This window comes from Mercenaria mercenaria, chromosome 2, assembly GCF_021730395.1.
Source record: "Mercenaria mercenaria strain notata chromosome 2, MADL_Memer_1, whole genome shotgun sequence".
Taxonomy (NCBI): Eukaryota; Metazoa; Mollusca; class Bivalvia; order Venerida; family Veneridae; genus Mercenaria; species Mercenaria mercenaria.
In genome coordinates, this window is record NC_069362.1 from 101,770,862 (window position 1) to 101,795,027 (window position 24,166).

Sequence of the window (24,166 nt, forward strand, 5' to 3'; positions counted from 1 at the left end):
ACAGGAAATGGCAAGAAATAATGGAGAAACAAAAGGAATATTTCTATAAAATTTCTAAGTAATTTATATCTAAGTAATGTAGTCATTGTGCCTAATGGATCTGTCTAGAAAAAGCTGTATAGAAAATGGCATATTGGAAGAGTGGAAACAGTAATAAATGTCAAATAGTGATCTAATGTCATCCAAGTCCCATAGCAACATAGCACAGCAAAACTTACATTTATTCAGAAAATCTGTAAAAGGCAGACTGAATCAGTAATTGAGTTTTGTAGGACTTTGATTTGAATCAATAACTGCCAGAATTGGATGAGATTTATACACTGTGGACAATAATTGTTCAATTAATGGGAAAACAGAGCAATACTGGCAGGAAAGAAGGATAAGAGGGGATGTGATAGATATAAGAATAATAGAAAACAAAGATGATGTTCAACTTATTTTGAAACAAATTTAATGTACAGCTTCTATGTACACTTGTTTTAGTAGCCACAGTTAAACATAATATTCCAACAAATAATAGTAAACAAAGATTATCTTCAACTTATTTTGAAACAAATTTAATGTACAGCTTGTATATACATTTGGTTTAGTAGTCATTAGAAATTAAAACAGTTAAACTAAACTATTTTAACAAAGATTATGTTTAACTTATTTTGAAACAGTTATTTATGTATCGCTTGTAAGTACACTTGGTTTAGTAGTCGTTAGAAATTGAAACAGTTTTGATAAACTTATTTTGAAACTGATTAAGACATGTTTAGAGAAATTAAGGAGTTGTGCAAGTCATTTTGAAACAGTAAAAGATCAGAAATATGTTTTTGAGATTTGAACAGAGATGCTATTCATTTACTTTGAAACAGTGTAAGAAATGTTTACTTTGTTTAATATATTTCAGAGACTGTTTAAATTTGTTGAACATGTTTTTCAGCTTGTTGTGAAACAGTCAAAGAAAAGTCCACATTGTTAAGTACTGTCCAGAGTTTGCCTTAGTAGAATTAAAAACTTTTCATCTTATTTTGAAACAGTTGAAGGAAGGTGCACTTTGTTAAGAACTGTTCAGAGTACAAAACATTGGTCAAAGGAACTAACCTTTTAATTAATTTTGAAACAGCTGAAGAAATGAGCACTTTGTTTTTTAGTAGTCAGAGACTATATATACTAGTAGTCAGAGACTATATATACTAGTCAGAGACTATATATACTATCAATTAAAAGTAAAGAAAAGAATGAAGCTATTTAACTTATTCTGAAACAGTTTTAAGAATGTTATCTTTTTCAAGAAATGATCTGGGAATGTCAAGGAAAATAGTCTTAACATTCTGTTCAGGTTATTTTGAGACAGCTTTAGAAATGTCCATTTGGTTTAGTAATGGTGTAACAATTAGTCAATTGATCTGAAAAGAGAAATACTGTTGGAAAAAGTGGGTTTAGAGAGTTACAAGCTTTATTGCATTATATCTACTGTTCCCTGCTGTAGGGAATTGTTTCGCTAGTTTTGAAGAAACATTTTTAATGACCTTTTTGTATGGTTACTGCTCTTTAATGGTATACGAATAATTTGAAGGCAGATGTCAAAATTTTGTGATTTGGTGCCTTCAAGCAAGTAATATTACATAAAACGCAGTAAAATTTTAGGTAAAATGGACTGGGGGTACCCCTGGCTTTAAGCATTGATCAGAAATTGATGATGGGTAAGACTGTTATATTTAGTAACTATCACATGTTCTATGATAAGTTTAATTGTTTTTGTTTTTAGAGATTAACCTGACCTTTCCAAAAACAGAGATAATTACATGCTTTCTTGAAATAATAAAAACTACACAAATGTTTGAAGTCTTGAGCATTACTAAAATTTTGTTGAACATTTTGTCATCACTGTAAAAAATTATTTTTTTACGAATTATATTTGAACTGATGTTGTAGGTATATACTGGTTTGTTGGTGGATTTATTCTTAATAATGTTCTTGAAATGAAAAATGTTCTTCAGATGCCACAATAAAATATTTCTCATTTACTTGAAAATGAATCATTTTTCTCTCACAAGAGAAAGGTTGAAATAATCCAGTGAGTGTATGGAGAGTTTTCTATATATTTGTATTTTCAATGTGGTATATAGGAGGTATAAACAGACAACATTTTAGACAACACGCATAATGCAGACACGTTTTAATAAAGTTTGTTAGTGAATTTTTTCTCCATAACTGAATTTTGATCAGTGACAGGACACTGTTAATAACTCACTATGTAGGTATTAGGTTCAAGGCAGCATCACTGTGAAATGTAACCAGAAACTTCCACCATATTTCCTCTGTGCACCTACTAGTCTTGTTGATTATACATACATGGACATTGCATTGAAGTGTTTGTTCTCCAAGTAAAATCACTTTTTACATTGCCAGTGCACTACAAGTTTGGACTTTCTGCACACCGTAAAAACTAATTTTAACAGATTTCAGGAGTTATTCCTCTTTTCTGCTGCCCCTTGCAGATTTCATTTTAGTTAGAGGCAAGAGCTGTAGTTATCACAGTTGAAATAAGTAAACATGTCTGAAAACATTAAGAGTTCAGCCCTTTTTTGCAACATTCTGTATTTGGAATAAGTCAGTACATTGACTAAAGTTCTTGCAGTTAAAATGAGTAAACATGTATCAGAGACAGTAAGAGTTAAAAACATTTTTCAACATTCTATATTTAGAATGAGTCTGTACTCTGTGACTGGTGCATTAGACAACTTTAAGCAGTTTTCACCACATTGTTATGAAAATACGAAGGTAATAAAAAAACATGTAAAGAAACCTTGTTCAGACCTGTTTGGAAGATTTTCAGATGCTTGAGCACCTGTAAATATGCAAGAACGTGTTGTACCCACTTGTAGGGAAACATACATGAACCACTTATCAAATACTTGTGTACAATTAAAAAATTGGCAACCATGATTCTGAACAACTAGAGTGAGAAGGTATGTTTTGAACTGTATTACATGCATACTAGATTGAAGTTACACATTATCATAATTGGCCCATCAGTATAGGTTACCTTTGAGGTATGTCTTAGAGTGCTAAAAAGCAGTCCAAAAATTTTGTTTCATTTACTTTGAAACGGTTTAAGGTTAACATGTCTTGCTTAAAAAAAATTAGCATGTAAATTTCAGTGGCTGTTTAATAATAAAATAATGAATAAATATTGTACTTTGTTCTTCATTTGGATTACAATGATTTGATATTGAAATTATTTGGACAGTTTTCAAAGTGTATTAGCAGACTTTTGCTTTTTAAACAAAATGGTTCCACTGAAATGGTTTAAGGCACTGTGTACCTGAAGAAGAAAAAAGTTCATACTTATAACTTGTCTGCATTTTTGTCCATAAAGACATCATTCGTATAACATCAGATTTGATATCACATGAAACAAAATCTATTTACAGAAAATATGACAATTGCTCAAATTTAGCCAGGGAAAAGTGATTGATCTCGGAAAGACTCCTTTCGGAAAGTTTATACAATAAAAAACAGAGACAGCCGTGCTTTAATCAATATTTTACATTAAAACATTGCTGTTGCATGGAGTAGGAAGCCAATAATGAGAAGTGTTGTTTAAATGTGGATCACAAGAGAAAGAACGATATGGCTTATTGTTGTCAGATATCATAGCGTTCAGGAAAACTGAAATTTAATTAGGAATCACAATTGGTTTAGGAAGGGAAATCGTTTATATGAACGATAACAGCGAACAGTTCAAAATTGCGAGCTTCCTAAATTGCTGGGGAGAAAATGTCACTTAAGTTTTCAAGCAGTGTTAACAGAATTGAATACTTGTAGGCACATTTGTTTTCTATGCTGAAACAAGTTGATCTGAAATTGGTACAGGCACACCTGTAATGTCTGAACCCATGAGTGAAATACTGTATAAAACCTGAAAATGGTCCTCCCCATCCCTTAGGATTGTTAAGTATATTCATTATAAGTTGGATTTATAGTTTTTCTCTTGTGAGTTTTAGTGCAAAATTCAATATATAATATGCAAAATGGAACACATTCTAGGATAATTATGCCCCACTTCGAAGAAGGAGGGGTATATTGTTTTGCAGATGTTGTTAGGTCGGTCGGTCTGTCTGTCAGTATGTAGACCAATCCGTTTCCGGATGATAACTCAAGAATGCTCTGGCCTAAGATCATGAAAGTTGATAGGGAGGTTGGTCATGACCAGCAGATGACCCCTATTGATTTTGAGGTCAATAGATGAAAGGTGAAAGGTCAAGGTCACATTGACCCAAAAAAGTGGAACGGTTTCTGGATGATAACTCAAGAATGCTTAGGCCTAGGATCATGAAACTTGATAGGGAGGTTGGTCTTGACCAGCAGATGACCCCTATTGATCTTTGAGATCAATAGGTCAAAGGTCAAGGTCACAGTGGCCAAGAACATTGAAATGGTTTCCGGATGATAACTCAAGAACGCTTGGGCCTAGGATCATGAAAGTTGATAAGGAGGTTGGACATAACTAGCAGATGATCCCTATTGATTTTGAGGTCGGCAGGTCAAAGGTCAAGGTCACAGTGACCCGAAACAGTTAAACCATTTCCGGACGATTACTTACGAACACTTGGGCCTAGGATCACGAAACTTTATAGGGAGGTTGATCATGATCAGCAGATGACCCCTTTTGATCTTGAGATCAGTTAAGATCAAGGTCACAGTGACCTGGAACAGTTAAACGGTTTCTGGATGATAACTCAAGATCGCTTAGGCCTAGGATCATAAATGTTGACAGGAAGGTTGATCATGACCAACAGATGACTCTTATTGATTCTGTGGTCAGTAGGCCGAAGGACAAGGTCACATTGGCCCGGAACAGTTAAACCATTTCAGGACGATAACTTGAGAACGTTTAGGCCTAGGATCAGGAAACTTATGGGAGGTTAATCATGACCAGCAAATGATCCCTATTGATTTTGAGGTCAGTAGGTCAACAGTCACATTGACTCAGAACAGTAGAACTTTTTTGTACAGTGACTAAATAATTTCTGTTCCTTGTGCAATTACTGAATGTACCAAGGGGGGAATTTCATGTTCTATGAGCACTTGTGTAATTAACCTTAACCTGTGCACTGTAAGTTAGAATACTTGTGACATTGACTTTTGCGGCATCATATATGATATAATACCTTAATAACCTAGACTTTGGTAGCATGCTAAATACATAACTTCTCATATTTACAGATTCAAGACAATAGCTTTATCTCCTTCAGTTCATACAACCATGTTATATTACTTTCAGGTTGTAAGTCGTGTGGCAGCCCAGCCAGGCTATGACCTTGACCTTGGTTACAGGTTATTGGCAGTTTGTGCAGCAAACAGGGAAAAGTTTTCAGCAAAAGCTTCAGGTAATGTATGTTGTATAAGACTTAGTGTAGAGAAATGCAAGAAATAAAGATAATACAAGTTCTAAAGGAGAAAGGCATAATATGCATTTCAACAAGTTTTTAAGTTTGAGGTACCACTTAGTAATCACCTAAAGAGTACAAGCAACTGGTCTTCAATTTTTTTTTAACATATTGTCAAGCCTTTCTCAGGATTTGTTATGCCAACTTGACATTTCCCAAACATTGATATCCTATATACCATTCAATAACAAATAAAAATTACATCTTTTAAAAGTAGCTAATTTAGCAATGTAGCCATAGTATATATTTTTTGTGCCTCCCACCCCCTAAGTTTAAGGTGAGTTTGGGGCACTTAGATTTATGCTTGTCTGGCCATCTGTCCATATTATACCTGCCCGTCCATCCGAATTTGTGTTGGGTATATCTAAAAAAGTAATTGACCTAGACTCATCAAATGTCAACTTCATAAGATTGTTATTCAGCATGTAAATGGGGGATTGCACTCAGTCAGACAAAAGTTATGACCCCTGACAGTCAAAAATATGTGTAAAGAGCCTAAAACTTTGTGGTGCATATATCTTTAAAAAAAAATTTGACCATAGTCTTGAAATCTTGAAAGAATATTATTATGTTTCCCACCACACAGTGGTGTGGGAGACATATTGATTTACTCCTGTCTGTGTGTCTGTCACAAACCTTATCCACACTCTAAGTTGAACATTTCTCATCCGATCTTTACTAAACTTGAACAAAATATGTTTGACCATAAGACCTCGGCCAAGTTCAATAACTAGCCAAATCCACCCAGGCACTTTTGAATTATGGCCCTTGAATTACTGATTGGATCCAATCGTCTAGGCCATAATTGGATCCACTCGTCTAGCCCATCCAGAGAAACAAGGCAGTTGTGGGAGACCTGCACTTTTCTCAAAAGCATCTCTAGTTCATTATGTGAAGTTGTGCATTTTGAGTTTTGTTTGGGATTTCACTCTGCCAAACCAAAGTTATTACCCTTGATATAGTGAACCTAAAAGTTTGTGTCACATGTATTTCCCTTTGAGTCATGAAATTTTATATAAATATTTTTTCAGTATGTAAAGTTGTGCACATAGGGTTTTATTTGGGGTTTACCATTCCAGTCTTACCCCACCACAAAAATCCTTTTTTGTGTGTACTCCTTCAGTTCCTTTTATGTTGTGTTTTTATGCCCCCGAAGGGAGGCATATAGTTTTTGAACCCTCTGTCAGTCTGTCGGTCTGTCCGCAATTTTCGTGTCCGGTCCATATCTTTGTCATCGATTGATGGATTTTCAAATAACTTGGCATGAATGTGTACCACAGTAAGACGACGTGTCGCGCCCAAGACCCAGGTCCGTAGCTCAAAGGTCAAGGTCACACTTAGACCTTAAAGGTCATATTTCATGATAGTGCATTGATGGGCGTGTCCGGTCCATATCTTTGTCATTCATGCATGGATTTTAAAATTACTGGGCATGAATGTGTACCACAGTAAGACGACATGTCGCATGCAAGACCCAGGTCCGTAGGTCAAAGGTCCTAAACTCTAACATCAGCCATAACTATTCATTCAAAGTGCCATCGGGGGCATGTGTCATCCTATGGAGACAGCTCTTGTTGATGACGTTTTGCAATATCCATAACTGTCCCCTCCCCGTTTCTTGATTACTCACACCCACAACCCAAGATAACATGAAATCTTGCATTGTCAACAAGAAATATTCCACATATGAAGAAACAGTCTCTGGGACACCACTGTCCTGTAAACCCCTATCTAGTTAGGAGTTGAACTAAGTAAATTGTTTTGTTAATATCTGTGATTTTTTCCTGTCATATCAAGGATGCATGATGTAAACTGTAACATGTTGCATAGTATGTACAATGACATTTTGCTGTAACATGAAAGTACAAGCATGGCAAGCTGTTATTCGATTATGGCTTATGAAACAACTTTTTTTCAGGATTTTTTTAATGATCATTCTAACACGATCCACAGCAATTGCTATATAAACATATTGCGAAATCGCCTATACATGAATCTACGATAAAATATGGATGGCTGTTACATTTCACCCCCCTATGATTGTAACATAAGAGATTTTACTTCAGTTCAATTACATACGAATTATTTCAGGGCCAAACGGTTGAAAACAGCATTTCAAAAACATAAATATAATAAAAAGTCATACTGACCTATGTGTAGGTCTGTAAAACACGCTCTGATCTCTACGAGCGAATTCAATTAGCTTAATTATGATTCAGCAGTGACGTCATAAATGTATGACATAAAGTATGACGTCATAATGATGTGACGTTATATAAAAGTTAATCTCGTCACTCGTAATACAGGGTCAGCTCGCCTATTTTGATGATTCTGTTCATAATTAGTTTGCGAGCTGTTAGATTACTAATTTATAAATACTTCTCAAAATTCTGATAAAAAAGAAACAAATATATATACGTTCCATTGGCTATGCAACACTTTCTAACCATAGGGAGTAAATTGTAACAGCATATGACCCGAATGACGTATTACGCTGAAAATGTAGTACTGTAAAATGCGAATTATTTGCGTTGTTAGAATCGAAATAATAAATATGTTCCAATAATTTTATCAATTAATAAAACATGGGCAGTTGTTTGGATGCGAATAATTAAATCACTCGTGCTGCGCACTCGTGATTTGATTATTACGCATCCAAACTCCTGCCCATATTTTATTAACTGATAAAATATAGGAACAGATTTATTATTTCTTAATTCAATTGAAATACATATGTGATTTGTCATTTGAACTGAAATAAAAGAATCTGATATTGTATATGTGTAACATGAAGTTAAACTATGAATCCTGTCTTTATTACAGTTTTCTAATTTATAATGTTCTTGTCTTTTGTTTGGTCCTTTGATTCTATTATTGTTCATGATTTTTTGTAGAACGTGCTTCTTTTTAATGATAATTTGTAGCAGATGATTTATTTTCAAGATATATTTTCACTGTATCCTTCTTTTTCATGATTTTTCATTAAGTTTTGTAGATCTAGAGTCTTCTTCTTTTTCATGAATTTTCGTGATATTTTATAGTATATGATTCTTATTGATAGTGTATACTTCGTGTGCAGATTTATACTGTGGTCTTTGCAGTTGTTTTTGTCTGACTGTAGATCATTTCATAGAGCTCACAATTTGGCTACCCTATAATAGGTCTGTTGGGCTTCAGTCAGAGCTCTATGCAATATAAGATTTTAACTGGTATAATGTCATATGTCACATTTTCCTTAAAGACTGTTTTTTTTGCTAACTGATTGACATGTATGCTACATTTCTGAATGGATGAATACTTTTAGTTGTATTTTTCTATATCTATAAGACAGCAGCATGTCAATACATGTGACCAGCTGTTTAGATGGAATAGAAGCTGTGACTAGTCAGACTGTTGAAGGCAAGTCATTGACAATTTCTTTTTACAAGATCATATCTTTCAGTAGAGAGTAGTTTTGATCTTAACTATACAACAAGTTCTCTTTTCCTATACTATAAAATTTACCATGATATGAGTCTTTTTATGACATAATATTTTGAAGCAATCTGTAAAATGTTGTGTAATTATGAACAGATTGTATTGTCTCTTTATTAACCCTCATCCTGCTAAACTTCTGTAATGAACTTGTCCATCTTTCAATTTTGACAGTACCATTAACTGTTAAAAGGGGTGCTTACCAAAAGAGATACTGACTGAATGGCAAGCAGTGCAGACCATGATCAGAATGCACAGATGTGCAGGCTGATCTTGGTCTGCACTGGTCGCAAAGGCAGAATCACTTGCCGCCAGCAGACTAAGGGTTAAATACAACTTACGTTCATTGTGTGAGGACAGTGAAGTAACTATTTTACCAGTTCCTGAAAGAGTAGCACTACTTTACTAGTTCTTGTGAATTGATGAAATGATGAACTGTCAAGAGATAGCCTACGCAGATTATTCAGTAAAAAAGACAGGCCCAGTGTATGCTGGTCAAAGTATAATAATCCAAAGACAATTTAAGAAAACCAGGAACCATTCTTTTAAAACGAATATCATACAAATGAAAGCAACTTTATACCTCTAGCCCATATTAAGGTCACAATAGCTAGTGATAGAAAAAAAAAGCTCAAACTCAAGAGCTCCTCCAAATGAAGATGAAAAGGGTTAAATCGTAAAACAAAGCGTAAGTGTCATTCCAGAAAGAACACAGATGCTTTTCACAGTAGTTGAAAGAGCTTTAAACTTCCAAGCAGAGATCACAAGTGTCAGTCATAGTAACATGAAAATCCACAAACCCAAGTGTTCTTCCAACAAAGGCCTAAAGTGTCAATACTAGGAAAGAAAATTCAACAAACCCAGGTGTTATTCCAGACAAAGGCCAAAACTCAGTCATAGTGAAGAAAAATCGACAAACCCAGGTCTCCTTCCAAACAAAGTGTCAGTCATAATAAAGAAAGCAAAGACAAACCCTAGTGTACACATGTGTCAGTCATAGTAAAGAAGAAAAACATAAACCTAAGTGTTCTCCAGAACAAAGGCCAGAAGTGTCAGTCATAATCACTCCACAAAAATAAAATAAATAACTCCACAAACCCAGATGTTCTTCCAAAACAAAGGCGCAAGTGTCAGTAAAGAAAGCAAACACAAATCCAAGTGTTCTTCCACACAAAGGTCACAAGTGTCAGTTTTAATAAAAGAAAGCAAAGACGAAGCCAAGTGGTCTTCCACACAAAGGCCACAAGTGTCAGTTTTAATAAAAGAAAGCAAAGACGAAGCCAAGTGGTCTTCCACACAAAGGCCACAAGTGTCAGTTTTAATCAAAGAAAGCAAAGACGAAGCCAAGTGGTCTTCTACACAAAGGCCACAAGTGTCAGTTTTAGTAAAGAAAGCAAAGATGAACCCAACTCTTCTTTCACACATATGTCACAAGTGTCATTTTTTTAAAGAAAGCAAAGACAAATCCAAGTGTTCTTTTGCACAAAGGTCACAAGTGTCAGATTCAGTAAACTTTTTCCAAACAAAGGCTGCAAGTGTCAGTCAAAGTAAAGAAAAATACACAAACAAAGATGTTTTTCCAAACAAAGGCATCAAGTGTCAGTCATAATACAGAGAATTAAAACACAAACCCAGATGTTCTTTAAAAAATGGACTGAAGTGTAAGTTGTAGTAAAAATATCCACAAAACCCAAATGCACTTCTGAACAAAGGTCACAAGTTTCAGTTATAGTAAGGAAAACATTCAACAATTCAGATGCTCCACAAAACAAGACTTACAAGTGTAAGTCATAGTGTAGATAAAAAAGAATAGTTTAAGAGTAGAAGAAAAAAACACAAAAATAGATGAAACACAATAATTAGATTTTATCCTGGTATGTTACATTTCAATAACATCAATTGAACATTTATGATAAAATCATTTTTCCATTTTTTAGGCTCATTTTGGAAATATGGACATATTATGTGATGTCAGCATGACATGATGTCTTCCAAACAAAGACCACATGTGTCATTTATAGTAAAGAAAGCAAAGCATATACCTCAAGTGCCAGTCATAGTAAAGTAAAAGTGCTCTTCTAAACAGTGATATTAACCCTTATCATGCTGGACACGATTGATTCTGCCCTTGTGACAGCACTGTTTGCCATTCAGTCAGTATCTTTTTGGTAATCACCCCTTTTAACAGTTAACGGTACTGTCCAAATTGAAAGATGGACAAGTTCATCTTAAGTCAAATTAAAGCTAAATGCGAGGTACATTTCAAAGCAAAGATCACAAGCCATAGTAAATACAACAAAGCCAGTGAAAAACTGAACTATAGGTCCATGTAAGAAAAATTGCAAAAATGACATTTATGTTCTAAATGCAATTAAAAATACCAGACATATAAATATGAAAAAGGAAACAACAGGCAATAAATTAATACAATATCATGTTGTATAAGCTAATTGTACCACACATGCAGCTGATACTGAAATCCAAGCCAGACTTTGTTCAGAATATGTTCAAATCAGATGTGCTTGTTATAATTAGTTTTACAATTTAATAGCAAAACAAGACTGTTTCATTGAAACACAACCTTGCAAAACAAGCAAATACAAGGCTGTTTTAAAAGCTATAGGTTATTAATAGGAAGTTTGGATTGCAATCCAGAAAGACATTAAACATTGCAAAAAGTGCATCTCCCGTTTCCACATGCAACAATCCAATCTTTAATAATTCCACAATAGCAAATGGAAGTTAATTTTGCAATACATATATAAGCAGAAGGTCCAGATAATAGCAGATTGAGGCATGTCAGCAGTCGATGTAGATAATGACAAATGGAGGTTAATACTGATGTACATTTTAACATACCAATGCATGTAAGCAATAGATGCAGATAAACCACATGTCACATAATATTGTTAAACATATATTTGCATTATAGGTGGATAATAAGTTTAATAACAAGTGACAATTAATACTGTTATAGATATATTAGCAATAACAAATGTGGATAGAAACAAATGGCAGTTAATTTTGTAATACATATATTAGCAATAACAAATATACATATATTAGCAATAACAAATGTGAATAATAACAAATGGCATATATTAGCAATAAATGCAGGTAAAAACAAATGGCAGTTAATGTCGTTATACATGTATTACAGATAGATGCAGATAATCAATATTGTTATAACTGTATTAGCAAATAACAAATGTGGATAACATCAAATGGCAGTTAATATTGTAATAAATAGATTAGCTATTGATGCACATTATAGCAAGTGGAACTTAACATATCCATCTTAGTTAGCAGTAGAGTCTTCTGAGTGCTATGAAATATTTCATTAAACAAGTAGAAATTAATAACACAAAATTTGCTAAGTAGTTGAATCCAGTATCAGTTCAAAGAAACAAGTCATAATTACAGTGGATGTTATTTGATTCTATTACAATCGATACATCAGCAAATTATTAAAATAAAAGCTATAATTCATTAAATAAGGCAATGAAATCATTGTTCTGTGATGGTTTAAAAAAGCAAATGAAGTAATAAAATGTTGGAAAGTGGGGATGCACTTTTGTCATAATTCAGTAACATTATATCATAATTATAAAACAGACAATATTGAGGAAGTCTTAAGATTGTGAGACAATATCAATAACATACACGTACTAGTATGTCGTGCAATGTAAGTTCAGTAAACTTCCAATTACCAGTAAGAGAGATTTTCTGTGCAACAGTTGCATAAAAAATATAGAAACATTTAGTTCTAGACTTTGCAAGACCTTTTGACATAAAAACGACCACAAGATGAAATTAACAGAGCAATAAAAAACATTGTTGAGAGTCTACAGTGCAGACTGTGTGAGACATATGCATCATTAAATGATGTATAAATCTGGAAAATATAGTCCTATAGAAAACATTGGATTGGTTCATATGCCTTGTTTATTATATATATTTAATAAAGAAGGCTAATATAAAAGATGGAATAGTTTTGACAAGGCTTTGTCTTAGAGACAGGTATAGTTTTAGGCCATATATACAGAAAATGTGCTTGTTAAGACTTTTTTAATTAACATTAATTTATTGTATCAAAATTAGTTAATTGTTTCCATTCTTTTCTTTAAGAAAACAACAATTGTAAAGGAGATATGGTAATAGTTCTAGAATAATTTTTACACGTTACACTTGACATTGTAGAAGTCTATTTTTGGTATAATTAAGCAGTAGATGCTCAAGCGTAACTTTTATGAACATGCATGGAAGAAATTGAAATTATTTAAAAAAAACTGTTCCATGGGTAACATCTACTAGAACTGTCTATACCATTTTTATGTCAAAAAACATAGTTTGAATGACTCTGCAAATATGTTCAAGCCATTGAAAAGTTGTCAAAAATGGTGGTTGCCAGGGGGTAGGTGTTCGTGTTTAAATGATTCTTTATTGAATTGTGTTGCCAAGATTCTTCACTTTGTTAGATTTGTAATAAAAATACCACTAATTGGCATAGCTTGTGATTAGTGAGTCAGGTTTATGATGTAGGGGCCATAACGGCCCTTCATATCTTTTGCCAGATTGTAATGAAATTTCTGAAGAATGTATACATTTGTGTTAGATCTTGCAAAAGTTACTTTTTTTTCTCATTCCAAATGTGTTTATATCTCCCTAAAATGTTGCATTTGTAGAGGATCATGCTTAGTACAGAAAATAGCTTTTCCAACTCTCTTGTTAAGATACAGTTCTCTCGTTGTTTGGTGTGAAGCACAGATACAAAAGAAAGAAGAGAACAACAATGTCAGCATGCAACTCCGGATGCTTAAATAGACATGAATTGTACAACAGCAGAAATTACATCTACAACACAAGATGATATTTTAATGTGCAACACAAAAACAGTTTATATTTGTTATCATTTTTTCTTTAACAATATGTAAATTAATACAAACAAAAGCTATAGTAAATTAAAAAGAGGTTAATTGCAGTTTCACAATTAAGCTCTTTAACAGTTATTGTGCATGGTTTGTTTAGTTCTGACCATGTTTAAAGCATGTCTTGTTTTATGTCAAAACTACAAGCAACATGTAGATTCTGATTTACAGGTTTAATACAGATGTAAGAATAATTGAAATATTTGATTCAATCTTGCTAATATTTTGATTGAGACAGTAATATCTGCATTGCTTTAGAAGTTTAACAAGTGCTGTGCAAATTGTATGAAGAATATCTATTTGCTGAGAAAATTATTGTGTGCATTATATACCATTCAATGTCTGACAGTAATAATAGATGAGATATAAGGTTTAATGACCTAAGACCTGTTGCAAGAAAGCTTCTTTGTAAAGAGACTTTGGTATTGAAATAAATAGGAGAGTCGCCCTTTTGCAAGACCAAACCTATGTGTATACATTTACATTCATATTGTCCATAAGGACAAACTTAAGATGGTTTTATTTGCAGTTGATCTTCATTCTCAAGTCCAGAATACAAATGCTCAAATCTTTTTGAGCTGTGTTCACATGATTGTGAGCTGTGTTCACATGCTGTCTGGTTTTGTTAGTTTGGCTTTTAATTCAATAGAATGTTGCAACATAACTTTGATTTTATTGCAGTATTTTATGGCTTGTTTTACTTTCTCCAAGACAATCCTGTGACAAAATCTGATTGCAATAGAAAATTCATTTTGCATCATTACAATTAGACATGTAATGAAATGAGTGTTTGATCTTTTTGCTTGTCATGAACAAATGGTATTGTTCATATTTTGTAGCTTCAGTGGTAATGAAGTTTAAATTAAACTAGCAGAAAAAGAGATAATTTCAAAGATAAACACCATTAGCCCATGCCTGAAAAAAGGCATGGACGGGTATCTAGTGTCTTCCTCTGCCATCAGAAGTTTGGAAAGTCCTCTCGGCCTAAATTGCGATGGTGTGACTCTGAACCCAACAAAATAGATAAATTAACTCCATTAGAAAAGAAACGGAACCACAGTTAAAGAACTCTGTTGACTATATGATGCCTCTGGTATGCATATGCAAAGCAAGGGCTTTGCAATGGCAAATGGTGTTCTTTCCTTTCACATGTTTGATGCATTGATTTGTTGAGGCATGTACCTTTGCACCATGGCAACATCCTGCAAACATAAAGGAATTAAGACATTGTTAACTGCAAATGAGATGTTGTTTTCAGATGTTGTTTCAATGTATTGGTTAATAGAACAATGCAACTTTAGACCCTGCAACTTCTGATGTATAAGTTGATGCATTCAGTTTGCAGTTTGGACGATGAAATCATCCTGTGCAAACAAAGGCAGTGAGTTGCATCTGAAAACAGAGGTGTTCTATTTGGTTAATTTGATTCGCAGTTGCAACAGTTTATTGAAGAATATGACTTTGGACTATGGCAATGTCCTGTAAATTTAAATCAGTGCAAATGTGCTGGTTGTTTTCACACTTACTACAGACATATTCTGTTATTTACAAGGCTAACTTGAGCTTTACTACTTAGTATACAAAGCAAGAGGATGGTCATTATTTCGAGGATGTTTTATCCTTTCCTTCCACAAATCATGATTTAAAAGGAAAATCTATCTTTGGAACGATGCACTCGACAACACAATGCATATTGGAAGCAGGAAACAGGGGTCTTTGGTAAAGTTTAGTATATATACACAAAAGTGGCTGAACAATACAACAAATATGCTGTATGTCCATACAAATGTCAAGCAAGAAATTGACGTAGAAACAGTTGTACGATTTCTATTTAGGACACATGCATGCATACATTGAAAAATACTAGAAGATGCTCAGGGGTTATGAGTATGTTAAGCAAGAAAGTGGCAGATGGATGTGACTGAGTTCCATTTATCATAAAGAAAATGTTTTGCTGAATAATGAAATATTACACCTCCATACGAATGCAAAACAAAGAGGATGAAAGCTAACGAAGATATGTGTTTCTACCTAGCTATATTTAACTGAAGAGGACAAGTTCTAATATCGATAAAGATAATATCCCTAAAGCTAGAATTTCCAAACTCCAGTTTTGACAGATGCCAGAATGACGCGAAGAACAACTTTTAGAAATGTCCGGCAGGAGATTGGCAACTGCAAAGGGAGGTTCGTGATTTCCTTTTTTCACGGAGGAATGATATTTGTAGAAGAAGACATTTGACACCCTTTTCGCAGATTGACAGTTACATACGAATGCAAACAAGCGGTTGGTAATGTAATGGAAGCGCTGTGTGTTTCAGCTTATCTCATATTTCATTCGATTTTATATGGCAACTTCAGACTTTGATGCCATAAATATACAATGTACAAGATTATCAATGCACTGATATTGCAATGTATTGACTGAAGCAACTTTTAAAACATTGTCAAATTTGGCAGCTGCGAATCATACTAGGTAACGCAAATAGACGGACTGGCAGGTCCATATACATATTTAACATGCATGCATGATCTTAAGAAAGTTAGCTCCCTGAAAAGCCATGAAACTTGAAAACTCGAAACAAAACTTGTACAAAGTTGTGTTAAGAACAAAACCACATTTTTTTGGGGGTACATGTAGCGTAATTTACTTGGTTATTAACACAATTTTCGTTTACAACTCAAGTGTACAGTTTCGTGTTATTTTTGTTTAAATTGCACACATCAGCTATAACTTCATGACGGATAAAAAGTATACATCTAAAATAATAGGTACTTAAAATCTTTTTGTAGTGATTTATCAGATTCTAATATGTCTAATTAAAAGTGTGTGTTATTGCCTTTAATAAAAACGAATATTCATACAAAAATGTGCTTCCATATTCATTGATATTTTAAATTGTTGAAACATAAACGGTGTTTAATTCTATTGCCTGTTTATGCCAAACAACTTCTGATTTTACAACCCGCCGTTTGATGGGGAATAAAAATGAGGTTCGATGCATCGTTGATCGGTTTAAATCTCGCCCCACCCCCTCCAATGGTGTTTGCCATTGACCGTTCAAAGGCGGCGCCATACTGTAATTCTTAATCTTAACGTTCGTTACACATACACAGCCGTACATACGCTAACATACGCTAACTAATGGTGTTGCAGTTCGAGGACGCTGTAATCTTGGAACATTTATTTTCCAGTTGAATATTCATCTTTGTTTGATTTCATGAATACTTTTTCACCAGAAATCGTGTTTTGCAGTGTCTATGCTTTGTTCAGTATTATAATTAGATTGTACGTGTTAGCATAAATTGAACTATATACACAGACACCTTACGAGATGTTGAAGCGTCAATGGTATTCAATCCACCTACATATTCCTCAGACAGCCTTTAAAATGTAGTTCCAACTAATAAAGACTGTTTTACAGAGCTGGCAGATGAATTTTCAACACCGTTACGTTGAATCTTTAGACCATCCCAACTTAACATTTGTAAAACTGTGTCAAGGGAGTACCGAATGAGAAGGTAACTTTGTTGTAAAATCTACTGTTGACAATAAAATCGAACATCTTTAGTGTTTCAATAGTTCATATCATATAGAAAATGGACATGCATTTCTGTAACAGTTATGTTTATGATCTGGCTCATCCTTTTATTCAAGGTTATCTGAAATATACATATTTGTTTTACTGATACAAATAGTTATAAACACCTTTTGTATTGGATCAGTAATGTTATAAACTTGACGTTTTCTCGTCGGGAAGTTATCTATCTTGAGGAATGACCGTGATGTGCAATTTATTTCGAATTATTACAGGGTTATATTTAAATTAAAACGTAGCTATCTTTTTTATACAGCATTATTAATAAGCATTGTTTTGTTCTTCAAAGAAGTCTTTCAGAATGTCACTATGACGGGGGTATAAACTTTTAGTTAGCAAGCACTATTTATTGGTATGATTACACAATTTCTGTAAATATATTTAATGACCTTCGCATAAGTTACACAACATGGACCAAAGAATGTGTCACTTCTTGTTATCTTGAGGGTAGAAGACCATGACAAGGGAATGAAAGATACGAAAATGCAGTATAATAACAGATCTTCACGTGCCGATAAAGTTATTTGCTGGGAAAGGATATGATATAATGTTTGTCAGCGCTAGTTCTAAGACATCGTCGGACTCCCACGGTCAACCAGTTCTGTTACTATCTGCAGTTAGACGATCGGTGATTAAGTGACGATTCTAAGTATATGGTGTCATGTAGTTATTCACATGGGACAAGTTAAGAAAATGGACAATAATGCATATTATTTATTTAAGTTAAGAACTAAAGGTGGAACCCGTCTTTTTCTAGCATACAAGTGGGCTGGTTTGTTAATAGGTTAAGCTTGTTTAACTATACGATATATAACTTTTAGGTGCTTGATTTTTCAATGACATATCATGTGTCTGGGAACTTCTTACACAATAGAAGGAAGCCACTTAAACCAGCTATCAGTCATGGATATCTGACTAGCAAAGACGGTGTAGTTTAAGTAGTAATATTTCACTCGAAGCAAAAAGTGGGTACATTTAAGAGGCAATGAGAGTGATATTCTCAGCAGTTTTATACTGTAATATTTACATTTTCTTTTGGCTTCGCAAAGATGACCCGTGTTTTACAGTTCCCAATGAATTCACTTTGCGTTAGCGTCACATACCAGATGCATGTATTTACCTGACGTTACCCACGTGACGCTCCATTTGTCTTTTCGCTATTCCAACAGACGCCATTAATCGAGGAATGCACTATTTCAGTTATTAGTATTTAGTAATTTCAAAAACAGCAACATTTGATCAACTTTAATACAAAATTTAATATGATGTAAAAGGAGAGAACAAAACTGTAAGATTAACAATTTTAACTGGGTGTTTTTAAAACACATACATGTACTTTGATCATGAGCAGAAGTCAGCAGCCTACATGAGTTTGGGATACCGTGCACACGGAGAAAACATCTCGATTCCGGTAACATTTTGCCTATATTTTCGTTATTGCTTGACTGATTTTCATAAAATTTAATGCGCCGAAGACAACAAACTGAGCGCTTTAATCAAAACAAAGCGTCTACCATCAGTTCACAAAACGTTCAGTACTTTTCTCAAACACTTCGCACAACCGCTTTTCGTGGACTGCATAGATAACGTACCCACTTTTGCAGGCGAAGTGTTTGAGAAAAGTACTAAAATCTGATTGCAGACGTTGTAAAGCCCGCCCGCTTAGCTCAGTAGGAAGAGTGTTGGTTTACGGATCATGGGGTCGCGAGTTCGATCCCCGGGCGGGGAGTATGTTCTCCGTGACGATTTGATAAAAGACATTGTGTCTGAAATCATTCGTCCTCCACCTCTGATAATTCATTTGGGGAAGTTGGCAGTTACTTGCGGAGAACAGGTTTGTACTGGTACAGAATCCAGGAACACTGGTTAGGTTAACTGCCCGCCGTTACATGACTGAAATACTGTTGAAAAACGGCGTTAAACCCAAAACAAACAAACAAAAGCAGACGTTGTGTATGGGGGAAAGCACTTATTTTGCTGTCCTCGACGCTCTTTATCTTGTAAAAATCAGCGAAGTAATAAGGAAAATAAAGGCAAAAATTCACTTGAATCAGGACATTTTCTCCGTGCTTAGGGTATTCAAAAGCCACGTGGGTTGGCCACCCTGCATTTTAGCATCATGTCTGATTAATATTTCTCCAGAAAAGGCACAAAGAAACAAATGAAATATTAGTTGACAGCAGCATAGGACAGCGTTAAAGTGTCTTGGTAGTTAATAGCCTTTACTTGCTTTTTGCAATAAATTGAGACTCTATAAATCTTTTAGTCACCAATAACGCATATATGTGCAAATACCATTTTGGCACTTCTGCACTGCGTCAACATTTTTACAATCGACTGAAAAGTGCTTGACCCAGCCTTTGCGCTTACCATGAATTCTGGAAACAAATGAAAACGGTTTTGTAAATAAATTCTGACAATTTTGCGATCTCAGGAATAGTGAAAATGTTTAGTCGGAATTCATGACACGGTAACCTTGAAATCGTCTGCCGTTGAGTTGGGGGTGTACTTTTGTCTAGGTTTGAAAATCAGTATTTGGAGATATTTATATTGATTTAACCCACCCTCGTTCTTTTGTGGTCAGGTGCCATGAGGATATTGATTTACTTGAAATCTGTAAGTGTTCACGAAGTAGCATTACTGACGCTAATTGCTTAACAAAGATTAGAACAAATTTTCACGGAGTTTCGTAAAGTTAAAGTTTAAATAAAAAATATGACTTAAGAGAATTAAATGTCAACGAATTAGCCTCTGTTTACATTTTTATCTTAGTTGTGTATCATCATTGGAAGTCGTTGACTTTCGCCTACAAAGAAACATTTGGCATTTATAAAAGCCAGTAATAAACGTCCATAGCTGAGATTGAAGCTCCTTGTAAAACATGTCTTGCTAATTAACGCAGATATAGAAATTTCTACTGTAGCGCGATTTATTAAGAAATATCAATATTTAGGAGCGACAAATCTCATAATAGAAATAAACTCATTTTAAATGACGTTGAACATTAACAGATCGGATCATATAATAGAACTAATGGAAATAGAAACTAAGTAATGAAATACCGGTGTTTAACATTCATTCCAGACGAGAATAACTTACCTTGGCCAGCCTTGTTGGAAATTCAGTACGTCAACCTTTGCGCACTTTTTGGTCGGCATTGAGTGTACGCACGCATTGAATGTACACTAAACTGTACCAGGAAGGGGAAGTAACACTGTGTTGGAGTTTGCTGAAACCAGTCTCAAAACCCCAGCATCCGAGTTGTTGTCTAGCAAGTCGGAAACTGGTCTCCATGCTCAGTTTTATAACCTTAACCGTACTGATAGTACCAATGAAAAAGTGTAACTGTTCCATCAAGTATTTATCAAAAGCCGTCGCTTTAATGATGGTTGTTTTGCTGCTTTTATTAATTATATATATATTACATAATACTCCGTTGTGAAAGGTACCAGTTGTACCTTTTTGTAATCCTTTTTTTTTGAGGGGGTTCGATTATTCGAAGAATAAGTAGAGCTATTCGTCGGCGTCCCGATTTGCGTATGTAAGCTGGTATCTCGGTAACCACTTACAAGTGGGAATGGATTTACACTTCACACATTTATTCACTATGATGAACTTTCTTGCATTGCACAGATTCAATAACTCTGTTTTGCTTTTTTTTACAAACTTATGCCCCTTTTTTCGACTTAACAATTTTGAATTACGTTTTCTTTGTATGTAAGCTGGTATTTCAGTACCCATTTGTTCACTGTGACGATCTGGGTTCCATAATTCTGTTTTGAAATTTACAAAATTATGCACCTTTTTCGACTTTCATTCTGTTAACTTTAAGACTGTTGAATAGTCGAGCGTTGCTGTCCTCCAACAGCTGTTGTTTTGATACTCATTTTTGTACTATTTTTGTATAAGTTATATCAAAGTCAACCAGTCTTTGTCAAAGTTTCAGTTTATGGATTTCTGCTAATGCATCCCTTTTATGTCCCATTCCTAACTGATTCGATGAAATATTTAATGTAAACTTTCATGGTAAATATGTCATGTGATTCCTTACAGAAACTACACATCTATCTTTTAATCTGTAAAGCGTTCGGGTCTTTAACGTGTATAAATACACGCTGTGTCACGACAGAGCCGATATTAGTCTTTGGCACGTGCAGGGCAATTTTTGTTTAAGTTTTAGCTGTTACTAATGGCTTCTAACATCTAAAACAGTTAAACAGATGGCCAGAAGCGAAAAACAATAGTATTTCCCGCCATGAGGCGTTATTACTCATTGGCGATAGTAATTAATTGACAAGAGACAAGAAAATATTTGTTCTTAGTATTGTTAAACAACTCTTTGTTAACATGATGGGCTTGCAGCTATTTGGCAGTTGGTATCCATAAGTAGACACACTGTACATCTGACTATGCAGTTGGCATTGCGATGTTGCGTTTAGAGCGACTCTTTCCTACCTTTTCGGCTCAAAAATTGATAAAATGCGGGTGCTGTTAAAGTGACCAATAATGGAACAACCATACTGACATACGAGTTTTGCAAGATATTCTAAGAAATTAACCAAAAACTATTGTGCAGAAGGGAGTGAACCTTGTAACGCTTTTCAAATAATGGAGAAAATTAATATTCCTCCTGATTTTTAACAATATCTAACACTTACTTTCTCATGTTATCATTTTCAACGTCATATATAATTTTGTGGAAATGAACAAACTGAAACATTTCACACCAGTTGCGGGCGAGTATAATATACAACTTTAGTACTGATATAGGTAATTATGTTCGATTTCTCAACACGTATTTGAGCAGTGTCTTAGTTCTTTTAATAATTTAGATTGTACTGAGAGAGAATGTACACAAAGAAATAAACTTAACTGGACATGTCGCATTTTTATTTTCTCATGGAAAACGTATATAATTTCTACTTTACTATATAAAATCTACTTGTTGTTTTGATATTAGGCTGGGGATATTATTTAAAAAGACTCGACTGGATTTTGGCTAACATTATCTCTTTCTTTAAAATTGAAGTTTTGATATTTGTATGAACATTAGAACATGGGTTTTTGTATCTTTATAACAATATACGTACATCATAGCAAATTACTTTACTTTAAACGGGCGTATAAGAAATGAAATCAAGAAAAAAATATATCCGTCGGAGTCGGGGATCGAACCCGGTCAGCCTCAGCATAAAGAACTTTCGTACCTCCTAGACCAAACCACTCCGGAGGAATTGGTACTTTACGGCCATTAAATATATATAGCTTTATAATCAAAGCAATGTACCTCCGGTACCCCGTTTAAACGCTCATTTTTTAAATGGAAAAGTTAGTGAAAAGAACTATTATTTCGCACGTGTTTCTCTAACATAGAATGTATCAATAACTAAGTTTCAAAGCCTTCGTTTTTGTTGTCGTACGATGTGGAGGTCAGTGCCTGTAAAGCTTCTTTCCTGTAATGATAAATTATGTTTTCTTTTTGTCTATCTCCAAACACATGTCCTTGTGTATGCCTGGATGTTGCATATCAGTTCACCTTTCCGTTAAACTGTTCAAGGCTTTATGGCTCGGCGATATATGACCATTTTGTGTCGATTCGCCGTAAAACCCAACTCACTCACCCACTCACTCAAAGCTTTATGAGGAGACGTATGCTTTACTAAAAGCAATCTCTAATTGACTGGAAAACCATGTTGAAGTATTATCATTGCCATAATAAAATTTTCATTTGTAATAAATTGTAATGAAATAATTCATTTACAAAAGTCTTGCCAAAGAATAAAAAGATGAATATCCAAGGTGTGAAGCTACGTTCCACAAAGGTAGCCTCCCCAAACTGCAACACAGCACGCGGATATGCACACGACCACTACACACATATGCGCATACACAAGAAACACAGTGGGGCACCGTTTTGGATCGGACAATGGCAAAACCAGCATCGGTGAGCTGAGACCACTTTTTGTGCACCTGACCTCACTCTTAACCCCCATCATGCCCCATAGTCACAGGACAGGGTAACACGGTGAATCTCGAACACGCGCAATGGCAACAGAAGCTGTGGTCTTTTAACACAAAAATGCGCTTATAAATTTATATAAAAAGCAAACCTGAAGAGCCCAAAACGCATATACTCAATGCCTTTCCAGTAAACGGAGCAACAAGAGAAACGCCCTAAATGGCCCAATGAAATATGCCAGAAGATAGAAATCAAAAAGGGATTTAACAACTACCCATCGTAGACTCCTTCGCCAAAGTCATGGCCTTTGCAAGTTCGTCTTACGGACAGCTTTATTTTTCATCAACGTGCTGCCTCTCAAGGAGTGGCATCGTATCTGTTCAACATCATCTAGGTATAGCCTATAATTTTGACGTCAATACAATTAATCTGCTATATTGGTGTGGATCTTCTTCTATCTCCTTGGGACTAGATGCCATTCCATTTTCAGTATAATGTACATGTAGTTTCTTGGAGATAATATCATTTTTGTTCAAAGTTAACAAAAGATCATCCTGATCAAAAGTTTCTGAAAAATCAGTATCATTTGACCTTTGTCAGCAGACAACCTTTGGCTGTTTTTTTTTTTTTTTTTTTTTTTTTTTTTTTTTTTTTTGAAATTTGTAATTAACGATTATGTTACTTAAAACTACAAATTAAATATAAGGATAGGTGATTCCTGAAAAACTGCCGCCTCGTAAATTTTTGTCCAATATAAAAATA

The 24,166-nt window shown here is 34.4% G+C and overlaps 1 protein-coding gene across 3 annotated transcripts in view; it reads left to right on the top strand.

Annotated features, from left to right (window-relative positions):
* Nucleotides 1–24,166, top strand: part of LOC123564734 (zinc finger MIZ domain-containing protein 1-like) — a 273,352-nt gene that overhangs the window by 143,285 nt on the left and 105,901 nt on the right. For all 3 annotated transcript variants that reach the window (XM_053537386.1, XM_053537385.1, XM_053537391.1), the window contains one exon: nucleotides 5,279–5,384. In XM_053537386.1, coding sequence (XP_053393361.1) covers nucleotides 5,279–5,384 — 106 coding nt within the window. The remainder of the gene's footprint in view (nucleotides 1–5,278; nucleotides 5,385–24,166) is intronic.